The sequence below is a fragment of the Orbicella franksi genome, chromosome 7 (genome assembly GCF_964199315.1).
Source record: "Orbicella franksi chromosome 7, jaOrbFran1.1, whole genome shotgun sequence".
Classification (NCBI taxonomy): domain Eukaryota; kingdom Metazoa; phylum Cnidaria; class Anthozoa; order Scleractinia; family Merulinidae; genus Orbicella; species Orbicella franksi.
The window spans coordinates 8,290,128-8,310,942 of NC_138151.1; the positions used below are offsets into that span (position 1 = coordinate 8,290,128).

The 20,815-nt window shown below is 38.8% G+C and overlaps 3 protein-coding genes across 5 annotated transcripts; 2 read left to right on the forward strand and 1 right to left on the reverse strand.

Moving 5' to 3' along the window:
* Nucleotides 1-33: 33 nt before the first annotated feature.
* Nucleotides 34-15,922, forward strand: LOC145493299 (uncharacterized). Of its 2 annotated transcripts, none has more exons than XM_081472732.1 (14): nucleotides 34-155; nucleotides 1,382-1,518; nucleotides 2,024-2,087; nucleotides 2,569-2,608; nucleotides 3,014-3,060; nucleotides 3,370-3,435; nucleotides 4,738-4,977; nucleotides 5,867-7,298; nucleotides 7,651-7,704; nucleotides 9,674-9,811; nucleotides 10,349-10,549; nucleotides 11,432-12,265; nucleotides 13,229-13,438; nucleotides 13,999-15,922. In XM_081472732.1, exons 1-14 carry the CDS (start codon nucleotides 138-140, stop codon nucleotides 14,178-14,180), a joined length of 3,663 nt encoding a protein of 1,220 aa, XP_081328858.1. In that variant the 5' UTR covers nucleotides 34-137; the 3' UTR covers nucleotides 14,181-15,922. The 2 variants fall into 2 exon arrangements, with proteins under 2 accessions (XP_081328858.1, XP_081328859.1); XM_081472733.1 differs by having other exon boundaries at nucleotides 4,765-4,977.
* A 91-nt stretch (nucleotides 15,923-16,013) lies between these two features.
* LOC145493379 (uncharacterized) lies at nucleotides 16,014-18,131 on the forward strand. 2 transcript variants are annotated; one of them, XM_081472839.1, is made up of 3 exons: nucleotides 16,014-16,858; nucleotides 17,238-17,327; nucleotides 17,562-18,131. In XM_081472839.1, the coding sequence occupies exons 1-3, from the start codon at nucleotides 16,819-16,821 to the stop codon at nucleotides 17,870-17,872; spliced, it is 441 nt and encodes a 146-aa protein (XP_081328965.1). In that variant the 5' UTR covers nucleotides 16,014-16,818; the 3' UTR covers nucleotides 17,873-18,131. The 2 variants fall into 2 exon arrangements, with proteins under 2 accessions (XP_081328965.1, XP_081328966.1); XM_081472840.1 differs by having other exon boundaries at nucleotides 17,241-17,327.
* On the reverse strand, nucleotides 18,038-20,798 carry LOC145493364 (trafficking protein particle complex subunit 4-like). The gene is made up of 5 exons (XM_081472827.1): nucleotides 20,625-20,798; nucleotides 20,360-20,534; nucleotides 19,563-19,666; nucleotides 18,878-19,004; nucleotides 18,038-18,218 (listed from the first exon to the last, which is right to left on the reverse strand). The coding sequence occupies exons 1-5, from the start codon at nucleotides 20,794-20,796 to the stop codon at nucleotides 18,131-18,133; spliced, it is 666 nt and encodes a 221-aa protein (XP_081328953.1). The 5' UTR covers nucleotides 20,797-20,798; the 3' UTR covers nucleotides 18,038-18,130.
* Between the last annotated feature and the right edge of the window lie 17 nt (nucleotides 20,799-20,815).

A 20,815-nucleotide genomic window follows, 5' to 3' on the forward strand; every position in this document is an offset into this window, starting at 1 on the left:
CCACATGAACAGTGCGCACGCACGCGTTTAGACGCCGCTCGACGCCTGACGGGAGTCCTCAGCCGTGCGAAAGACGTCTTATACCTGGGAAGATTTTAGAGGGCGCCGTTCTTGTTTTTTCAAACAGCCCGTTCGAGATGTCACGTCGAAGAAAGGTAAGATCTTAAAAGATTAGCGAACACGGTAAAGCGTTGTTTTAGGCGGCTTATTGTTCGCCAAAGGGAAAATTAAAGGCGAAAATAAAAATTTTTCGGTATCGTGCAGATTCAAATAAAAAAAATGTCGGATGACGTGGAAATCATACAGGATGTTCGGGGAGATCTCTATGACAAGATTGTTTTCGTAGCCTTCTGAAGGCAAATGAACGAAGTGGAATGTAAGTCTTATAGAGAGAAAACGCTTACATGTTAACCTTTAGCTTTAATAATATTTCACTTTTACTTTGTAATCTTACGTACAAGCGCGCTGAACGTAGAAACGTATTTACCGAATATCCACACCCTGTCCCGTTGGACTTGGTTAGATAAAGATTAGATTAAATCTGTGGATGAAGAATAATTTCCATTTAAATTAACTAAAAGAATCAGCTTTGAGATCAAAACCAAAATCATCCGTAATGTAGCTAGTTTCGATGTTTCTTCTCATATACAGGACATAATTAGACAGTCAACAAGATTTTTTAAAAATTCTTCCTACCAGTAACAGTAGTATATGGATCTGAAGACGGGAGATCTTGTATTTTGATATTGATTCTTTTTTTAAAAAAAGATATGTGTTCTCTAATGGTCAGTGGGACACCCTGATGATTACAGTATGTTTCTAAAGGAATTGTTCAATGAAAAAAAGTGATGTTTTCCCATATCTTTGTTTGGTAGTGCAGCATTACGTACAGCTGTGCAGTGACTGCTGTAATCCAAACAAAACAAGGCATGTTGGCTATGTACCACCTGGTGAATGCAATGATTAGTAAAGACATTATATAGTGCCTATTCCAGTGTCCTCATGGTTGGTGTGTTCGCCTTTGGATTGAGCGGTCTGGGTTCAAGCCCTGGGCAGAGACATTGTGTTGTGTTCTTGGGCAAGACACTTCAGTCTCACAGTGCCTCTCTCCACCCAGGTGTATAGATGGGTACTGGCAAATTTATTGCTAGATTAACATACCCTCCAAGGGAAATAGGAATACTCCTAGTTGCTTCATGCTGTATAGAAACAGGAAATAAGCGCCAGCCTTACGGGCCACTAGGCTCACATTTAGTCTTTACCCTTACCTTACCTTACCTTACCTTACCTATCTAGGAGTCCACTCTGATGGATTTAATATGCAACATCCCCAAAAATTGAAAGTTTATGATTATGTCACACTGTTCTATTTTTGGAACAGAGTGCAGTGTTAATTGAATCGTCAGCACAGACATGCCCCAGGGATAAAAAAACAGAAAACGATACAACAAAGACGAAGGATTCAAAAACAGAGTGGAGTGAAGAAGAAAAGAAAAGACTCTTGGATGCTTTAAAAAAGTATTATTTTGTTGTCTTGATCTCCTGTTTAAATTGTATTTGAGTGGATGTTAAGTATATTCATTTTTATTTTTCTGTAAACTTCTGCTTGTCAGAACTAATAAAGTGACATAATATTGGCTAGGAAAAATGATCAGAGTAAGTCTGGTGGAATCCAATTTTTTTTTCTGCCACACTGTAAAACATAAAGCAATTTTTTTGTGATGAAAACTGGACATCCTATGTACAGTATAGAACACAAAATTGTATAACGAATAGAGCTCAGTGTTGAAAACTAGAGAATATCACTTGGAGGATATAATCAGATATTCCCAGTTTTAATTTTCCTTTACCTTCATGTGCGGTGGTTAGATCAGTTACAGGCAAGAAAGACTGTATGATGGATTGTAACAATGTATATTTTCTACAAAGTCCTTCACCACCAGCACAGAGTGTGCATACACAGACTTTCAAAGTGCTTAGTTTATAACTCACTTACACATATTTTCTCGTAACTTTTGAACAGAGATGAAGGCGACAAAAACTGGCGCTGGATTGCCAGACAAGTTAAAACAAAGACAACAGCACAGGTTAGAGATGATAGGGAGTTTATGGGTCCATGATATACTTGTTGAGCTCATTAAGAGACTATTATGCATCTATATCAGGAAAAACAACAAAGTCTCCCTCAAGTGGACATACCTTGCAGGGCCGTGACTGTCTACTTCAGGGAGATGTCAATCTGAAGAGAGGATACACTACACATTTATGTACATATGTAATAGGTCAACTTCATTGGGGTGCAAAGAAACTTGTGCCTATTAGCCAGGGACTAAAAGTGGATTTTGCAATCAGGCTAGACAGTGTATTCTGTCATTTGCTTGCCCAACATGCCAGCAAGTGAATTTTTTTGGGGAGAACATCTTTAATAATTATTTGTAACCTTAATACTAAGAAATATTTTTGGGGCTAGTGAGAATGCTTTTTGTTCTTAGTACATGTGTCCCTCTTTCAAGTCTTAACTGGCTTGGTGTTGTTTCAAGTGTTGAGTTTTAACTTTCCTTCTTGCAGGTGAAAGAGTTTGCATCTAAACTTGAGCCAGAAAAGAAAGGTTTGTAATGGGTACTGCTTGGGTAACAACATACTGTGCTTTTTTTCCCATACTAAGTCATATGTATCATGAAATATGTATATGTATAATATATCATATGTATGGGTTATTGACCAAGTGTGAGGTCAAGATGGCTGGATATTGGCCAAGTTCTTTTTATGTGTGTTTATGGACTGAGGTGGAGTTGAGGTCCAGAAACTCGCAAAAAAAGAACAAGGCCAATATCCAGCCATCTTGACTGAACAAGCTTGGTCAATAAAGCATTTATTATATGGCTTTCGGGGAAATTTTTCTTGCGGAACACGGCGGGTAGCCAATCACAGTGCAGGATTTGATTCATATTGCCCGCTCATGGAGCTAGTCATATAATGAGTATAATGATAGCTTTTCTTTCTTATTGTTTAGCTTCAAACAAGAGAGTGATAGCACCAAAGGATGACAGTGCACTTGAGGTATTCGAAATGTTTTTTTTTTAAAGCAGGGGTTAAGTTGAACTCAATAAATTGACCAGCTCCCAATGTACTAGTTTTCATAGCTCAGTCAGTGGAGTACTGCAGCACCAGTGTGGAAGCCATGTGTTAATTGTATCCTGTTAAAGCCTGCAAATCATTTTTTTAGCTTAATTTGTAATTGCTTAGAAACAAATTTTAAAATGTAAAGCTGTGATGGCCACATCTTCATGTCATTTGTACATCCACAGTTCTTGTCATCCATTCTACAGTATATTTGATGTTAACTGCCATGTTTATTTTGTGTGTCAGGGATGGATTAATGTAACCAAAAGATTAAGAGGCGACGATAATGTGGATGGAACTTGTATACCTCAGGTACAGTTTTTGTTCATCTTATTCATTAATTTGCCCGTAAGGTCTCTTCGTTCTTAAGATAAAATGATCCTTTGAGCTCACGGGTCTACAGTAGTTTTTGTAGTATTTCTATTACAAATTCTTAAATGATTAATTGAGAGATACATGTATGTAATATAGATGTCTCTGATTCAAGATAAGTAATAATTAAAGTTATTTAACTATGTTGATAAACGGGGGTTGTTTATATTAACAATAAACAATCCTTCAGTTAAGCCATCAAAATGTCTTACTGTAAATCTTGTGATGCAAAATATATCTTGCCATACTTAAAACTTTGTTTTCATTGCCCCATTTTCAATGTTGTGCCTGTATCTAGTCAATTAATGTACATGTGTCTCGTAGAATGGTTAATATTGCCAATGGTTTGAAAGCAGCAGTACAGTATCAACTGAGTACATGTACATGTAGGTCTGGTTGTCTGGGTGAGGGTTGTTCTGAAAAAAAAAATGTTGGGGACTGTCTGTTTTGACGACCTGAATGGAAGTCATCTTCAGAGTCAAGTGAATGATACTGATTGGTCAGTTTAGTTGTGATGGTATGGGCTGCGAGACTTACAAAAAACTGTTAAGTGGTCCTAGCTGCCATGAATCTCCTGTTGCTAAGTGGTAGAACATCAGGACTATCATTTCTACTTTTGCAACACATACGCCATTAATGAATTTGACACAGTGCAAATTAAAGTGAAGTACAACATCCAACAGCATTTAAATCATTGTTGTTGACGCTCAGCAAGTTATTTATAATAAACTTTGCGCTGCCATATTTTATGTCTTTAAGCAGACAGGTTTAAGAACTTTTAACTTTTAAATATTACAAGAAGCATTGGGCTGGTTATTTAATAGCTGAATTTTAGATTATAATTGCAGCATTTTTAAAATCAATGGCTAGTCCTGTTACACTCCATCTAAATGTAGGCCATATGAACTGCAGCTCATGTTGTTGATCCTTGACATCGGCATGTCAGGGAATCCCTTATAGTTCCAAACTCAGTTTCTAAACCAGCCTAAGTTAAAGGAGCTCAGTAACGGTTTGACCATGTACAAAATTACCGAGAAATTGAAGGAAAGCCTGAAAATAGTCATTTACTTAGATAGGAATAATCCATAAAGGAACAAAGATGGTTAAGGGTGGAGGAGATCACACATTACAAACAACAAACTTTAAAAAATTTAGGCTGAACTTTTCAAGATGTGCAAACCATGACAAAGCTCCTTTAAACTAAGTCTTCATTTAAATTATTGGCCCAATGACTCTGCAAAGGCATCCCCCTCATGCCTCTTACAACAGAATCGTGAATCAAGAACACAAGAGCACACAGATCCTTCAGAAAAAGCTGAAGTTACTGCATGCAACAATCAGGTGGATCAAGGGCATAACAGCAATGGTGATGACAAGGAAGACCAGCAAGATCCTCCTGCTGATAATGCAGATCAAAACCAAAGTGAAGCACCAATGAAGACTACTCACAGCGATGAGGTCCATAAGACTGATGCTTTAATAGTAAGGGACTGGTTTTTTTTTTATCCTTTATTGATACCACAAGCAGATTTACATGGACCCGAAGAGTGATGAACATTCAGATTCTTTGTAACAATCAATACAAAGTCAGGTTTCTCACAGGAATTGAGAATTCTAGGAAATTCTTCTTCCAATCCCAAGAAAATTATTAAGAATTCCAAAGGGGAAGGGAAACTTCAAAAGTGAAAATTGTTGGTATGTAAAGCTAAAATGGAATTTCCAGACGGTTGGGTGAGTGAGAGATTTAATACCAAAAGCAGGACTCAAAAAAAGTGTCATCTGGTCATCCGGGACAAGAAGGTTTTCCTTCTGGGCAAGGAACTTTTCATTCCCATTTGCCCAGTGGGCAAGGGATCAGCGAAGTCGTCTGCCAACTTAATCATTGAAAGTGCAACCTAAGACTTGCTCAGGGTGAGCAAAATTTAAGAGCTGCTTGTCCAAGGGCAGGTGGAATTCAAGTTTTTTTTGAACCCTGCAAAAGGCCTCCTGTATGTGGGCAGGTTGTGAATATTCTCTGGAACAACCTTATTAGGGATTGTTAACCAGAGAAAAATGGCCTCTAGTGAATATTTGAAGTATAGTCTCTGAACTTGGATCGCAAGAAGTATACTTGGAAATGACAGGATTGAATTAATTGTAAAGCAGCGTAACATTAATATATGATTTGTAATAGGCTGAGAAAACATGCACATGAGTGTCTTCAAGGAATAATGGTGTCTAAGATTCTCAAGAGCCAAAACATTTCTATACAATCATTGATTTCTTTTCTTCACAACTCTTCAAGAGGCATAAATCAAACATAGTATCACTAGTAAAAATATAAACATAATTCTTTTATGGGTAACTTTGATATGTTTCATTTTATACCTAGGAAAACCTAGTGACCAACCAGAAACAGATGATGGAGAAAATTTCTGTTTTGGACTCTAAACTAGAAAAGCTGGATACAGATGATGTGTCTTCTCATTCAACAGTTATGGAATTATTGACCAAAATAAGTGAAAAACTAGATCAGCTTGGCAAAGACTCTTCCCACAGTTGTTGTGGGGGACCTGTTATCATCCAAACAACACCTCATGCTAATGTTGTGCATCAACCAATTCTGGATTCTTGTAGTTCATGTAGAGACTCCAAAAATGAGAAAAGACCTGAACGCTTGGCATCTTTTCCCTCTGAAAGTAACATGCATGTGACAACCACAGAAAGAAGAGATCAAGTCTCGGCAATTTCTTTAAATGTGACTGCAATGAGAGCTATGGCTGATAACGAAGATGCTTCTGAGAAGATTATTTCTAGCAATGAACCCAGTGTGATTTTAGTTTCAGATTCTCAGAATGAGTCTTGTCCCAAATCAGGAGTTACTTCAAGTTTGTTATCCTCGGCAGGTGAGTTGCCAGTGTTAAAGCATAAGCAAGATAGCTCAGTGATGAAGGTATCTTGTGAGTCTGACAGTAAAGCTAATGGAATTGCTTGCTCTAAGCAAGCTCAGCCAGGCATTGGGGAGAATTCTCTAAAGGGAGATGGTTGTAATACAGTTGTTCGGGAAGGCAATTCCTTGCCAAATGGAATCAGTTCTGTGGCATCCATTTTGATTAACCAACCTCCAATTTCTACAACTGCAAGTACTACATCGCTTCTAAGAGAGGTTGCAACAGTTTGTAGTCAACTCAGAGATGCATCTCCTCAGGCTGAGTACAGTAAGACTTTGACTTCACCAGCACAAAAATTAACACTGTCATGCACTCAATCTGGATCTTCTTGTCCGGCTTTGATAGAACGTATACCAGCACCTTCACAGCATTCTCCATATGTCGACCAAGAAAGAGGGCCAGTCTACAACCTTGCTGATAAAAATGAAGCAGTACATAAAACTGGACAGAAGGAACTGGCAGAGATTGACCCTCACCACCAAAGACCGCCGACAGTTTGTCCTGTTTCTTCAAGTACAGTAACTGGAGGTGCTGGAAAACAGTATCTCCCTGTAGGCATGTTATCAGGACCTAGCCATTATGTACCTAAACCAGCAATATTGGTGGCTAATAACTTTGGTATGCAGAGTATAAAACGTCAGCCTTCTCCCAGCACACCAGCCTCGTCACAGCAGAGCTTATCTCAAGGATATGTCACACTTGTAACGCCATCACCCAGTAGCGTTACAAATGTAATGCCATCACCCAGTAAGGCCCATGTCACACTGACTTTGCAGCCACAAACAGTAATGACTCCAACTGCAAGTCATTCCACGCAACAAGGAGCAAAACTCCATGTATCTCCAGCTGCAGATGCTGCCATGCAAAGAACTGGTAATGATAATGATGATACTTTGATGTTGATGATGATGATGATAACAATAATAATAATAATAACAATAATAATAATAATAATAATAATAACAAGAAATTTCAAGTTGTTTATCATAGTTTTTCCACCAGTGACGTAAATACATGGTAACTAATAAGCAAACAAGTACCAAACTTACATCATAACGTAGCATGATCAATGACACTACTCGCAGAGCAAATGTCTACTGAGCTCAAATAATATAAATTATTATTTTCATTTAGCTTTCATTCTCAGATACTCATAAATATGACAACAATTGAACGTGGCCTGTTCAAACTTAATTTCAAGTCCATAATATTTTGCTCTCTCTAGATGATGCCAACAGCACACAAAGTGTAGTCTCACAAAAAGACTTACTCAATGCAGGTAACTCTCTTGCACTCATTATAATATACAATGTATGTTCTAACTTTACATTCATGGATGAAACGTGGTATGTGAGTTCGAGATTTGCATTAGGGACTTTAAGCAGCGGGGACGCGGACGGCGACGGGAACGCCAAAACCTGTGAGAGGGCTGGGGAGACAACGCCGTTGTGTCGAGAATTCACAAACATTAAGCAGCACCGTCGCAAACCGCGGTTTCCGCACGGTCAAGCTTATTGACATTATCGATATTCGTCCTCTGTTTATCAGGATGAACTAGGATCACTTCATTGAAAGAAGTTCGCAATCAACTCTTGATAATCCACGATGAAGGTGTGTTAAATGATCACGAACTTCTACTCTTGTACGATTTAAACCGGTCGAATGATCTTGACCAACCTTATGATTCCTTTCCTGATTTTAACTTCAATGGTTTGAAGACAACGAGTGCCGGTCCGAATTTCGCTTCCACAAACGCAACTTGCCCCTTCTCGCTGAGTTGTACAATGAAGTAAACGAACTTATTATCAGCAGATGTTTAATCAGACTGGCGCGACAAATCAGTGTGCCGACTGATAAAGATCTAACTAAACCACTGATCTTACGACTGAAAATCGAAACAGCTACGCAAGTTTTAATGGTGTCTAGCCTTTTAAATGTGTTAGAATTTCACCATGATGAGCCATTTGACATTTGAGTACTTCTCGAAAGGAAAAATTTCGATTGAAATTCATGTAAGTTGTCTTTATGTACATTAGCGTTCAAAAAGATATTTCACGGTACTCACATGTTCGCCGACTGGCTTGAGTTCGCTTCAGATTTCTCAACGTTTCTTTAAAATGAAATATCTCACATTACAAGAGAAAACAAGCATTAAAGTTCCTCAAAATTAGTAACACGGGTTATTTAGCGTTGACACAGCAGAGGAGACGAAAGCAAAACTCACGTTTTCAGACAACGCGAAATGAGCTTCACTCACGTCGGGCCCGAACGCAGAACGTCAACTTGTTTCCCGCCAGTCATGCGCAGTGGACCTTTTGGCTTTTCCCTGATCTTGTGGCGTTCCCGTCGCCGTCCGCGTTGTCTTTGTTTGAAGTCCCTATTATCTGATGTAACGCCTTCTCAGCCGTTTTGATTGTGTGACGCATCTCGTCATGCTTTAGTTTAGATACGGGACGTTTAGTTGACTTCTCCTCGTGTGAAGGTGAACATCTTGAAACGCTACCTAGTGTTTTTGTAGCTTCACTACCTGGTCTAGTTTTAGCTTCACCCGAAGCCACTTCAGCCGAAGCCACTTCACCCAAAGCCACTTATGAGTATGGTTTATTACAGTCTTTGACAGTCCTGAACCCGGATGATTTGTAAGCCTAAGTCATCACAACATCGTTGCTGAATAAACAGATTGGATTGTTAGACATATGACTCGTACTACTGCATTTTCGCGCCCCGTTTCATACCGAAGGGTGGGTGCTACATCTGAAATAAGTGTCCCCCCATATAGCAAGTGAAAATGACAGAGAATTGGCTAAGGAAAGACCTTGTGGTCTGAAAGGAAGAAGACCACATTAAGATTAAAAATACTACAGCTGTATGACATACCAAAGCCCTCCTCCACACAGTCACGGGCCCATCTATGTGTAAACAAAATATTACTTCTGATTATAAGCCCCTCTCTAGTTTAAAATGAAATGAATTTAATTTATTGTGATGTTCTAAAGCTTAATTAAAAACCAATATATGAAAAACATATTTTGATCAACACTGTTGTAGCTCATTTTTTTTAATTCCGCCTATAGGCCACCCCCCCTCCTCTTCAAGAAATAAGCCTCCATCCAAAACCCCTTGCAAAGTTGTACAAGCCCAGGGCCTACAAGGGGCAGTTAACAGTATAAGGAGTGTTGAAAATATATGTTCTATATTGTACAATGCTCCTGCTAACGATTGATTCATTTTGGATGTGTTCTTTTCAGCCATGCTTATCAATAACTATGTCTTAGAGCATCCCAACCAGGAGAATCAAACTCAGTGGCAGGCGTGTCTCAATGCCATAGTTGCTGATTATCAAAAGAACAACCAGGATTCTTCCAGAGGAGACCTGTTACAACTTGGTAAGGAAATAGACTCATCTTACAGGAGGGATGAGAAGTTCCCATTAAGTTCGAAGTTTGAAAGCTTTAACAGGATGAACTGACAGATTGGATGAAGCCAGTGCAACAGTCTAATCCAATTTGGTGGCAGAAGATTCCTCTTTGTGAGCAAGACATTTTCCAGCAATTTGGGCAACAATGAGTTGCTTGAGAATCACAGACTTCTGAAGAAAATTGTTAAAATTCAGTTATGTATTCCAACTCAATTTTTAGGGAACATATAAATGACAATGTTATAAATAATTGCTTAGAGGAATTTACATTTAATTTGTGATAGAAGAGTTCTATATCCTTAAAAACTTGGAGAAATACTGACATTAACATAATTGTAATTATGTCTGACCTGTCCTGAAGTCAGTAAGTGAACACCAAAAACTGAAATATTTTCAGCATCAAGAACTTGGATAAAAACTGCCTGATTTGATTTGGTATGGAAAATTATCATGATTACCTGGTATTAATATACAAGTAATTATCAGTGATGTCATTATCTTGCAGTATCAGTTGGTCACAATCCACATGTGCTGCTCACAAAGTATGAGTTGGAAGATGCGTTGGAAAAGTCCAAGCGTCGGCCAAAGTTCTATGCCCTGCGCCTGGCAGAGAAGCTCTTTGGACTTGATGTTTTGATCAAATCGACACCTTATGGAATTGGAGGAAAAGCTGCTTTAAACCCAGTCATATTGGATGCCATCAAATGTAAGAAAACCTTTTTGTGCAATACTTAAATTAAAGTTCAGGTAAATGTTCTCTGGCCATATACAATTAAAGAGTTTGAGTTTTCTGCAGCCAGGATACTGTCTTTATTGGTTTGAAAATTCTAGAGAAATGTCAGACAGCATGTTCATAGAAAAATATGTGATACTGGAAGAAAATGAACAATGTGTTGACCAGAAAAAAATACAAGTGGTGATGAAGTAGTCATTTTTGGAGAAGAACATTGGTTGTTTTGATTGGGTAGCGGCATTAAATAGTTGCCAGCAAAATTAATGTTATTTTTTTCTAACAGATGCTCAATACATTTAACTCTACATAGCCAGAGAACATTTACGTGTACTCTAGATTTATTTTATCCCATTTATGGTTGAACCTCATTTCTTTTCTGTAGGATTTTCATTAATTTTAATTCATGCTTTATAAGATTCAGTCCTTACTCTCACAATATCTTTTTTCATCTGGTAGTATAAATTGTTAAGTGCAAACATTAAGGCAGGGTGCCTGGTAAAATGACAGGGAGGGGTGGGACCTGACCAGCATCCCACCCAGGCAGAGTAGACAAAATGCAACTCACTACATGTTTCAGATACAGGAATAAACCATTGTCTTTGATAAGCCTTAACTCCTATGATCACAAATTAACTTGCCCAACAGCTCACAATGCAACAGTCTTGAACAGACTCAAATTCAACCTTCTCATTTAGGAGTCCATTACACTAACAATCATTGCTAGGCTACTTAATGACTGCCACCCGCACATGGATAATTTTTTGCTTAAATTTTAGAACATAGAATCATGTTTTATTGAATTTGAAAAAAGCGACATAAGAATTTACAATAGATTTCTTGAAATCGCTGTTTTAGTGGAAGTCCTTCAGCAATTTGCCTCAAACACGTCTAATGAAGAGAAGAGAAACCTGTGGAAAGGTTGCGTGACTAGCATTGCCCAGAGGTGCAAGAGAGCACGCAATCCTCAGAGGAAAAGACCATCAGTTAGAATAAGGAGGAAGGATGATGATAGCCGAGGACTTCCTTCCATGGCAGTTGGCAATGACATGCAGTATGATGAACATGAGGGTTCCCATGCTGATTCGGATGAAGATTATGATGAGTGTGATGACATGGACACTTTGGATCAACCAAGCTCAAGCCATACACCAACAGCAGTCCGAATATCATCTGACAGTGAACAAGAGGAACCACAAAATGGTGCTCAGGATGTTCTTCCTGGTAGTGGACGCAATGTAACCCCTCATCTAAAACAAACACAAGACTCTCGGGTGCGATCAGAGTCGATAGCCAATTCCAGGGAAGGAGGCAAAGAGGAGGATGTTCATGTACCACCAGGCATTGACCCAGACATAACAGTTGTCCATTTGCCATCTGCTGTGAAGATGCTGTCAAAACAAGCAGATCAGAGCTTGGGTCCAGGTCAAATGCAGAGAAGCAGTGTGGCATCAAGTGGCTCTGAGAGCAGTCCCAGTACCAGACCAGAAGGAATTGATAATCTTGGTGCCTATACTGTGCGTATCCAAGAAACTTATAAACATGAAAGGGATGGTGATTCCCCGGAGAAGAACGTGGCTGTGGCACGCAAATACCAAGGAGATTTCCCACCTGTAGTGGGAAGTATATACAAACCTGGCCCAGCATCCACAGAAAGCGTCATTGTGTCTGGCATCAAGATGACTCCTGATTGTAAGTACATGTGCTAAAATTATGTATTTTCCATCTTTTACTGTGTAATATCTCTTAATTTTCTGAATCAGCTGGTAGATGTTTTAGATTGTGGTTGACTGTACAATGAGTACATTGCCCTTTTGTTGTTTTATCATTGGCATCAGGGTTCTGCTCTAGAAGCATCCGGGTGCTACAGGCAACTAATGTTTGCCTTTTGACCAGTGGGAAAACTTACTTGTTTCATATACACTTAAGTGCTGGGCACCTAGGATTTTTCTTAGACCAGTCAGCCTTGTAAAGCCTTTTCTGACCAGATATACTTGTTTTAAACTTTTTTTGGGAGGACACTGGCCTAATGATTAATATGTTGAATTCTGAATCAGCAGTCCAGGTTTGTGTGCTGGTGTGATTGTGTTGTATTCCTGGGCAATATGTCCACTTTTGACTCAAACTGCATCTCTCCAGCGATGAGTATGAAGTAATGGTTAAGAAAAACTGCTCAGGCAACCTGACAAAATGCCAGGGCCTGGGAGGAATGGGGGCAGAGAATGATTAATGGACTAGCAATACCCTTGACGAGAGGCGTGGTGGCCTAATGAATGGTTCGCTAGACTCTGGATCGAGCAGTCTGGTTTCAAGCCCTGCCTGGGGTAATTGCATCTTGTTCTTGGGCAGGACACTTTTCTCTCACAATGCCTCTCGCCACCAAGGAATATTAATGAATACTGACAAATTTAACACTGGGGGTAACCCTGTGACATACTAGCATCTCACCCAGGGAGGAGTAGAAATACTCCTATTCACTTCTTACTACATGTATCAGGATAAGCTCCAGTGGTATGGCCCAGATGCTGACTTTCTTGATACTACAGAAACTGGAGTTAAGCACAGCCTTGGAATGTGGCTGCTCCAATCCAAAAGTTTGTAATAAATTACAGCTATAGTACTTAATTACCTTTCTTTTTTTTCTTTGTCCTCTAGTTTCTTATGTTTTGGTTGGAGGAAACCCAAATGTAGCCCTTCCCCGTCAAAAGTATCTAGATTGTCTCACAAGATCAGGCCAACCCACACACTTTGCTGTTCGTCTGGCTGAGTTGGCTTTTGGAGATGATGTTCTGAAGGCATCGACTGTCACAGGGGGGAAGCGTGGCACTTTGCAGCTTGACCCAAATGTGATTGATGCAATACAAAGTATGATTTTGATTGATCAAGTCATGACGTCAGTAAAGTGACATCACTATACACGCATTAGATTCTTGTACTGTTCAAGACTTTGTCAGTATTGACAGAAACATTTTGTTCTGATGCCTAGCTCCTCCAATTTTTGTCAGTGTCTCTTGATTAGAGACACTATATGAACCTTTATAGGCACTATTACCAGCCACTGTTTCTCTTCTTGGGGAGGCACGCAGACCCAAGAAGGTGGCAGAAGTCGAGCCTAGAATTTTCATAGAGTTATGTCATTAGTAGTTAAGCTTGCAAGAAGAAACATCTGTTGACTTGGTGTGGAATAGGAATACTCTTAGCCACTTCATGCAAAGGAAATCAGAGATCATCTCTGGCCTGACAGGCTGGTAAGCTCAAGTGGAGACCTTATCTTATGTTAGAGAAAGTACATGTGGCAAGGCACCTAAATTCTTCATGCTACAGGAATGGTCTTAATTTCTGACACCCAATGCGTGGTGTAGAACAGGACTTCAAATTTTACCATCTGGTTTATTCTTGTATTTATTTATTATTTTATCCTACAGCTGAGGTGTCAGAGAGATTTTTAAAAGAAGTCAGCAAAGAACAGAAGACTGCAGTGTTGCGCAAGTGTATTACAAGCATCGCCACTAGATGTAAAACCCTGCGATACAACAGATCAAAGATTCATGTTGCAAATCACTGGGCAATCCATACAAACCAGCTTGACAATGAAGATGAGAAATAGCAATAACGTAAAAAGTCATCACCAAAGAAAATGGCTGTCTCTCACAAGATTCTTTTGCAATCACTTTCAAAATGTCATAAATGTTGTACAAAAAGAGAAAGTCAGTATTATTATCACTCATAAGTTTATTTGCATCTTGCCATATTAAACACAGTCTCCATCACAGCTGCTCAGGCCAGAGTCACACAACACTGTGATGGAGAGCAATGCGTGACTTTGACCTAGGCAGCTGCAAAAGAGACTATGTTATATAGGGATAAGCCTCTTAAGCCACAACCAGCTGAGGTGCTCCTGTAGAATTTCCAACTGTTTTTGCTGTTTTATTGAAAAGTTGAAAAGATTATTGAATTTAGTTCAGCTATTCCAACCAAACTTGGTTTAAATTTTACTGTTCCAAGAAGTCACTTTAATTTGGTCAGTGCTGTAATTTGTTTGGTACAGTATGGAGTGTGGTAGAATAGTTTAAAAATTATCAAGGTTTGATATTTAGCAGGACTAGCTGGTCAACTCTAGAATGCAAAGTTTGCCATTTTTTCATTGACATGTCAAGTCTATGATTCATAAGTCTCCTTGTCAAATTACACTCTGGTTAGCCTGAATAATACCCTCGTTAACAGGACTTTGGATAGCCTTTAGAGCAATCTAGTTTCCCTGAACAGTGCCCTGATTAGCCTGAATAACATTCTTGACTAGTTAGCCTTAAAAGTGCTCCTGTTAACTAGGGTAGCACTCAGGTTAGCCTGTTTAGTTAGATTTCTTGACTCATTTGATGCAATGATGCAACTTACATTCAACAATGAAGGTCAAGTGTTTTAGTTTTCCCTTGAAGGGTCAAGTTATCCATTTTCTTTGTGGATTTCAATCATTTTCTGTGCCCTCAAAAAGTGTTCTTATTAGCTTCTAAAGATTAAATGCTAACTTTTTAAATATTTTATATTTGCGTAAATGGGGTTTTGAAATAAGTTATTAGTAACCATTCAAGCAAAGCTTTTCACATTTAATTAATTTATTAAAAGTTGAGAGCTAAACTGTTATTTACAAACTGCAGTCCCGCACAAGTTGTTTAAGGATGTAGTCTCAATAATTGCGAATGTTTCCGACACCAAGTGTCTCTATTTAGTTAATTAAATTATTAAACTGATGCTGCAATCCAAAAATTGACATTCCTTATCCGTAAGGAATAAATCTGGTAAAAGAAAAAGCCAGAATCAAAGTTCAGGCTTCCATTTCTTTTTTGTATTTATTTAATCAATGTTAATGGCCAACAAAATTTTACATTTTTTATGTTACTTCTAGTTTTTACAACAGCATATCAGAATAGTCAGGGTTCGTGTTTTAAACGGAGTGTAAGTCTGATGAAATGTTTTTGTTTTCAAGTAAAGTCAGGGAATACTGGGGTAAGTTGGCAGGATGCACAGCAAGAAATACAAGTTTTTATTAATGTCTCATTTATGTCTGCATATTTACATTATTTATGTCTGCATAGTGAAAGTGAAATGAAGAGAAAAATGTTGTTAGAGTAATCCTTTGTTAAGAAAATGAAAGTCAGAATTTTTCATCTCTTGATAAGCAGGAACCTGAATAAATAACATATGCAAAGCATTAATTTATGCAATGTCAATTAACACATTGTGATAATTATTTTATGAGTTTTGAAGTGAACATCAAAGTTCAGGACTTGGAAGGTTAAATGTTCAGTCTCAGACAATACAATAAAACTACTTATTAATTTGTTATTTAAACTGTACTGCTGTTTGTGATGCTTTTAAACCTTCGTCCAGTTTCATCCTCTACATTCTAGAGAAAAGAAAAACAGTTCACAGCAAGTCTTAAACCCTTCAACAATTAAGATATATTTTGGAAATTTTTAAGTCTGGATGAAAACCTAGAGTGTGGGCAGTACTTTGTTGTGGGGTTATTCATCATGTATCATGCATCCAGGTTAAGGCATACTGGTAATTTTGTGATCTGTCCTGTTAACGAGATTCAATTACAAATTGAAAAGCATTTCGTAACCATTGATATTGCAAGTTGTGGGAACAAGTTGCTCTAACTTGATTTAAGTTATTCTTTTTTCAACTTACTGTCAGCACTTGGTATGCTTTTCAACTTGCAATACAACTTTGTTCTGTGCATAGGTAGCAAGAATAATGTTTCCTGTACATGTATGACTGGGTTTTAATTTAGACAACAGGAGTAATTTCTCTGTATGATGGAAGAAAGGGTGTTGTGTGAACAAACAAAAAGACAGCAGCAAAGGGGACTCTATTGTCCTTTCAACTGTTTCTCAACCTGAAGTTCTGAAAGGTTAATTGACTGTGGTAGGGAGTTTGTGAAACTGATGTATTAAGCTTTAGCCCTTCATCATAGCAAGCAGGTGACTTCAGATGTTTGCTCTATTGAAAGGCCAACACTTAAAACCTCGGCTTCACAAACTCATTATCACGATCAATTTACAACTTCAAGTTGATGAACAGCCAAGAGATTTCCTTTTTCCAAACATTAAAATAGCGAAGAGATTCACTCTCCTGCCAACGTGGCCTAACAGTTTCCTTAGAAACTATAACGTTGTTCATACTGTATGTCATTCCTTGGTTTATTACTTTAATCAGTTTCTTTTCTAATCTCTGTACAGATAATGACTATAGCTGCCATGGAGCCAACACAAGCTGTTGCTGGTAAAAAAACATTCCAAACACCTTCCTTTGTATACACAAATGTGGATGCTTACTGTGCTCATCACACAATCTCTACTTGCCAGTAGTTTGTTTGTGACAAGCCCAGAGGACATCGGCATAGAAGGATATTGTCCTTGCTGATCACTTTTTTCTCTTCAATCCACCTAAGAGATAAATAGGCTTTGCAGTCGCTTTGTTCCCTAATAAAGCTTGCAAGGAAGTGGCAAGGGCACAAATGAAGTGTGGGGTGGAACACAAGCTGGAAGCGATTCATAACCTGGCTCCCAGTTTTTGTACTCTTGTAAAGTGTGAGAGTGCTTGTTGGATTGGTATCTTACTATGTAACAAGGTTGATAAACACTGTTGAATTCATGATCAGCAGGAAATGAGGCACCCGACTATGGCCAGATTTATACCTTACTGAGCAGAATAATGCGGGGACAGCCCCCGCCCAATCTCACCCCTCTCGGTAAGTGATTATCCTAATAGGGGCTTAAAACGGCAGCCATGCTGCACGGCAGGAACAATGAAAATGTTTTGCATTAGAAAGAACATTTTTTGCCATAGGAAAAAGAATCTATTGTTCCTGCCACACAACATGGCTGCTGTACAAAACCTCTATTATTCGAAACATTTTGTCAGTTCACTCAAGCAAAATGTAAGCTAAAACATCAACTGTGTTCTTTTCCTTGTTTCTTTGAAGATGCACGTGTCATTCTGGATTTGTTAACTGACCTGGAACGTAGACTTGCAGGCCATGATGTAAGCAGCCAAGTCAACTTTGTTACCAACAAATACAAAGAAGTGATGGAAAAACAAGGTGGAACCACCTCTTGTACTCAAACACAGCTCCCTGCATGTCGTGGTCGAGCTGAAGCTGCTAACAACAGTTCTGATCCAGGAAGCAGTTCGAGTAAACCCAGAACACCGCTGTTCTCTTTAAATCCCCTTAATGTACCAGTGCAGTTACTGAATTTAAAGAAGCCAACTCCAGTTTCTAGTTCTCAAACATAAATGTTTTTTTTAATTATTTACATTATTTTAGATAACTTGGTGAGAATTTCCTATCAGGTGTTTGTGTTTTTGATAATCGCAGTGTTTTCAATGAGGTCTGTACTTTAAAGTACTCTTTTTTCTCTAAAATAGCATTCCTGGCTACAGTTTGCCATTGACTGCAGCTTCCAATTCATCTTATTTGAAGGAAAGCTAAAATTCCTTTCTTGCATCCCTACATTGTTCGGTGATGTTCAGCAGTTTTGGTTGATGCATTGTTTAAGCTAAGGAAGGATTGCTTGAATAAAGGTTTGACCTCTCTGATTGGTCTAAAGCTTTCTGCAAGTTGGTATCGAAGAGTTCACACCTGAGTAGAGAGAGAGTGAGAGGTGGTTAATGGATAAGTCTCTCGTACATGTCTCACCTGTTTGGGTAACATTAATGGGATGGGGTAGGGAGCAATGGCAGGTGGAATAAATGGGGAGCAGACAGGAAGACAGGTTCAATTACCAGCCAACGGCAATTTCGGAAAGGAGCCACCATTCTTCCCCCTGGTAGGACCTTTGGAGACCAGACCTGAGAGAGTGGAGGAAATCTTATAAAAGGGTGGAAGAATTTTTGGGCCTTCTATTTTTCAGCAAAAAAAGGAGTCAAGACCTCTCCCCCACATAGTTCCCAATAGTAGTAATTGCATGGAACTACACACTCGAGCTGTTAATTGTCAGCTTTAGTACAAACCACTTATTTGCCTCGTTTCTCACTATCTATTCTGTTGTAGATAGTGAGTAGGATAGCAGTGTGTGATTGTTAACAAAATGGTGGCCACTTCTTTGCAAGAACCCCCGCTCCCTTCCCCGCTTAGAATTTCCAATAACCCTTGTTGTTGAGTGTATGAATCACACAATGTCCTACTAGTGTAATGGCCAGTCGAGCAAGGTCTGTTTCATAACTCTGAACATTTTGTTATGCTGAGTACATATACTCTGAAGCTGCAAATTATGTACGGAAATCATTACTGGTAGTTACCTTATAGGCATATCCAACGAGTAGAATGGGTTTTTCAGAGCAAAGTCTGAATAAAGCTCATAAATCTTTTTGAGGAAAATATCCATCCCAAGTTGTTTTGGATCTGTCAGCACAATAAATTTTAAACCTGTTGAAAAATTATTAGAAAGTATTAGAGAATAGCCAATAATATTACAAACTCCTTAAAAAAAACAATAAATAGCTGTAACATCAACATTCAACTTTTGGTCTGACTGAGTTAAATATTAACTGAATTTACTTGATCAAGCACCACCTATGGTTTAACGATGCCCCTGATTAAGTGTTTAGAATTTTTTAAAGAGTGTCCTCCTTGAATAAGTGCTACATTCATTCACAACAATGCAGCACTTAATTGAAGCATCATTGGCCTGAATTGTTCAAGAAGTCTGACTAAATAACAAGGTTAGTATGGTACAACTCAGTCTTGACCAGCCTCAGAAATTTATTTCCCTGGATTACAATGTTTTTAGGTTCAAAATGGCTATATTCTTCATTTGCCTCAATAACAAAAGTGATGATTTTTAAACATTGGACCCAGAACACTGGTGCTCAATTAAGTAAGTATAGTAACTCTCTTTTTGAAGACTACAAATTTGAAATTGAAGACTAGGGGAATACTTGACTGCTTTTGTCTGAGAGTGATTGTCTTGTCACTGTTTCTTACCTGTGTGTGTCTGGAAACAGTGAAGTTTGAAGGAATCTGCTTCTAATACTTCAATTCCTGATGACCTCTGCTCTGGAGACAGCTTTGCAGAGATGGCATAGAGCCTGTTCAAATCAAAACAAAGGACAGTAAGATTTTTCTGACGCAGAAAGGAAATACACTGTATAGGAAATGTTTGTACTCCAGCAAGATGTAAATGATGGTTACCATATTGGACTCATTCGAGTAGTGGCCAGGGTCATCATCTTGTGATCTGGGGCAAGACACTGAACTCTCACAGTGCCCCTCTCCACCCAGGAATATAAATAGGTATGGATGATCCGTTAGGGAAACCTAAAAACTGGGCTAACCTGCAATGGTCTAGCGTGTAGAGAGAGGGAATACTTATATGTAACCATGCCTGTTAGTTGAGCCAAAATTTGGCCAAGTGGCTATGATATCATAGACACAGCAGGTCATTGACTTGATATCACACGAAATCAGGACAGTTGACAACACTTCTGATTGGCTAATTGGGAATTGGGTATGTTAATCTTTAAAAGTCGCATAGAAGGTCATGCTTTGGCTAGTCAGCTTGAGTCCTGCCTTTGCTATCACTTCAGACCCAGTTCAGTGGAGCAAAGTAATCCCCTCCCCCTCCACCACCACCACTTTTAACATTGCCACTGGTAAGAGTAATTTCTCCCCCACTCCTCCCCTACTGAATGAAACAATGTCCAATCAGGGTACATACATACAATTGTTATTATATTACTTAGCTTGTCTAATTGTAGACATTTCCTCTCAGGTTTACTTACGGATGAAACATGCTTGCCAGCATAATACGTTCATTAGTCGTCAATTTTAGCCGACCAAACTTCAAGGAAATTGGGTAGTTCTCCTGGTTTTTTATTACTTCCATTGCTTCTCTTCCATCGGGCAAACGTTTTCCAGTAACTGGCTCACCATTAACTGCCAGTAAGGCATGGCCAACTAATACAAAAAAACGTAATTCATCAGCTGTACAACGCGTAACGAAAGATCAGGGAAGCTAACTCAAGAAAGTAAACTTGAAATCTTTACCTTTTATGCCATCTCTTTCACCAAATATCACAACCAGCTTATCATCTTCGCGTAGCGTTATGTCTAAAGGATAGCTGAATGTCTTTTCGATCTCGCTTTTGGGCGTAAAGTGGTCGTAATGGTAGATAAGTCCACCGGCACGATTCAAAATGTACACACTGAAAATCGCCATTTTGAATCGTAGCTTGCGA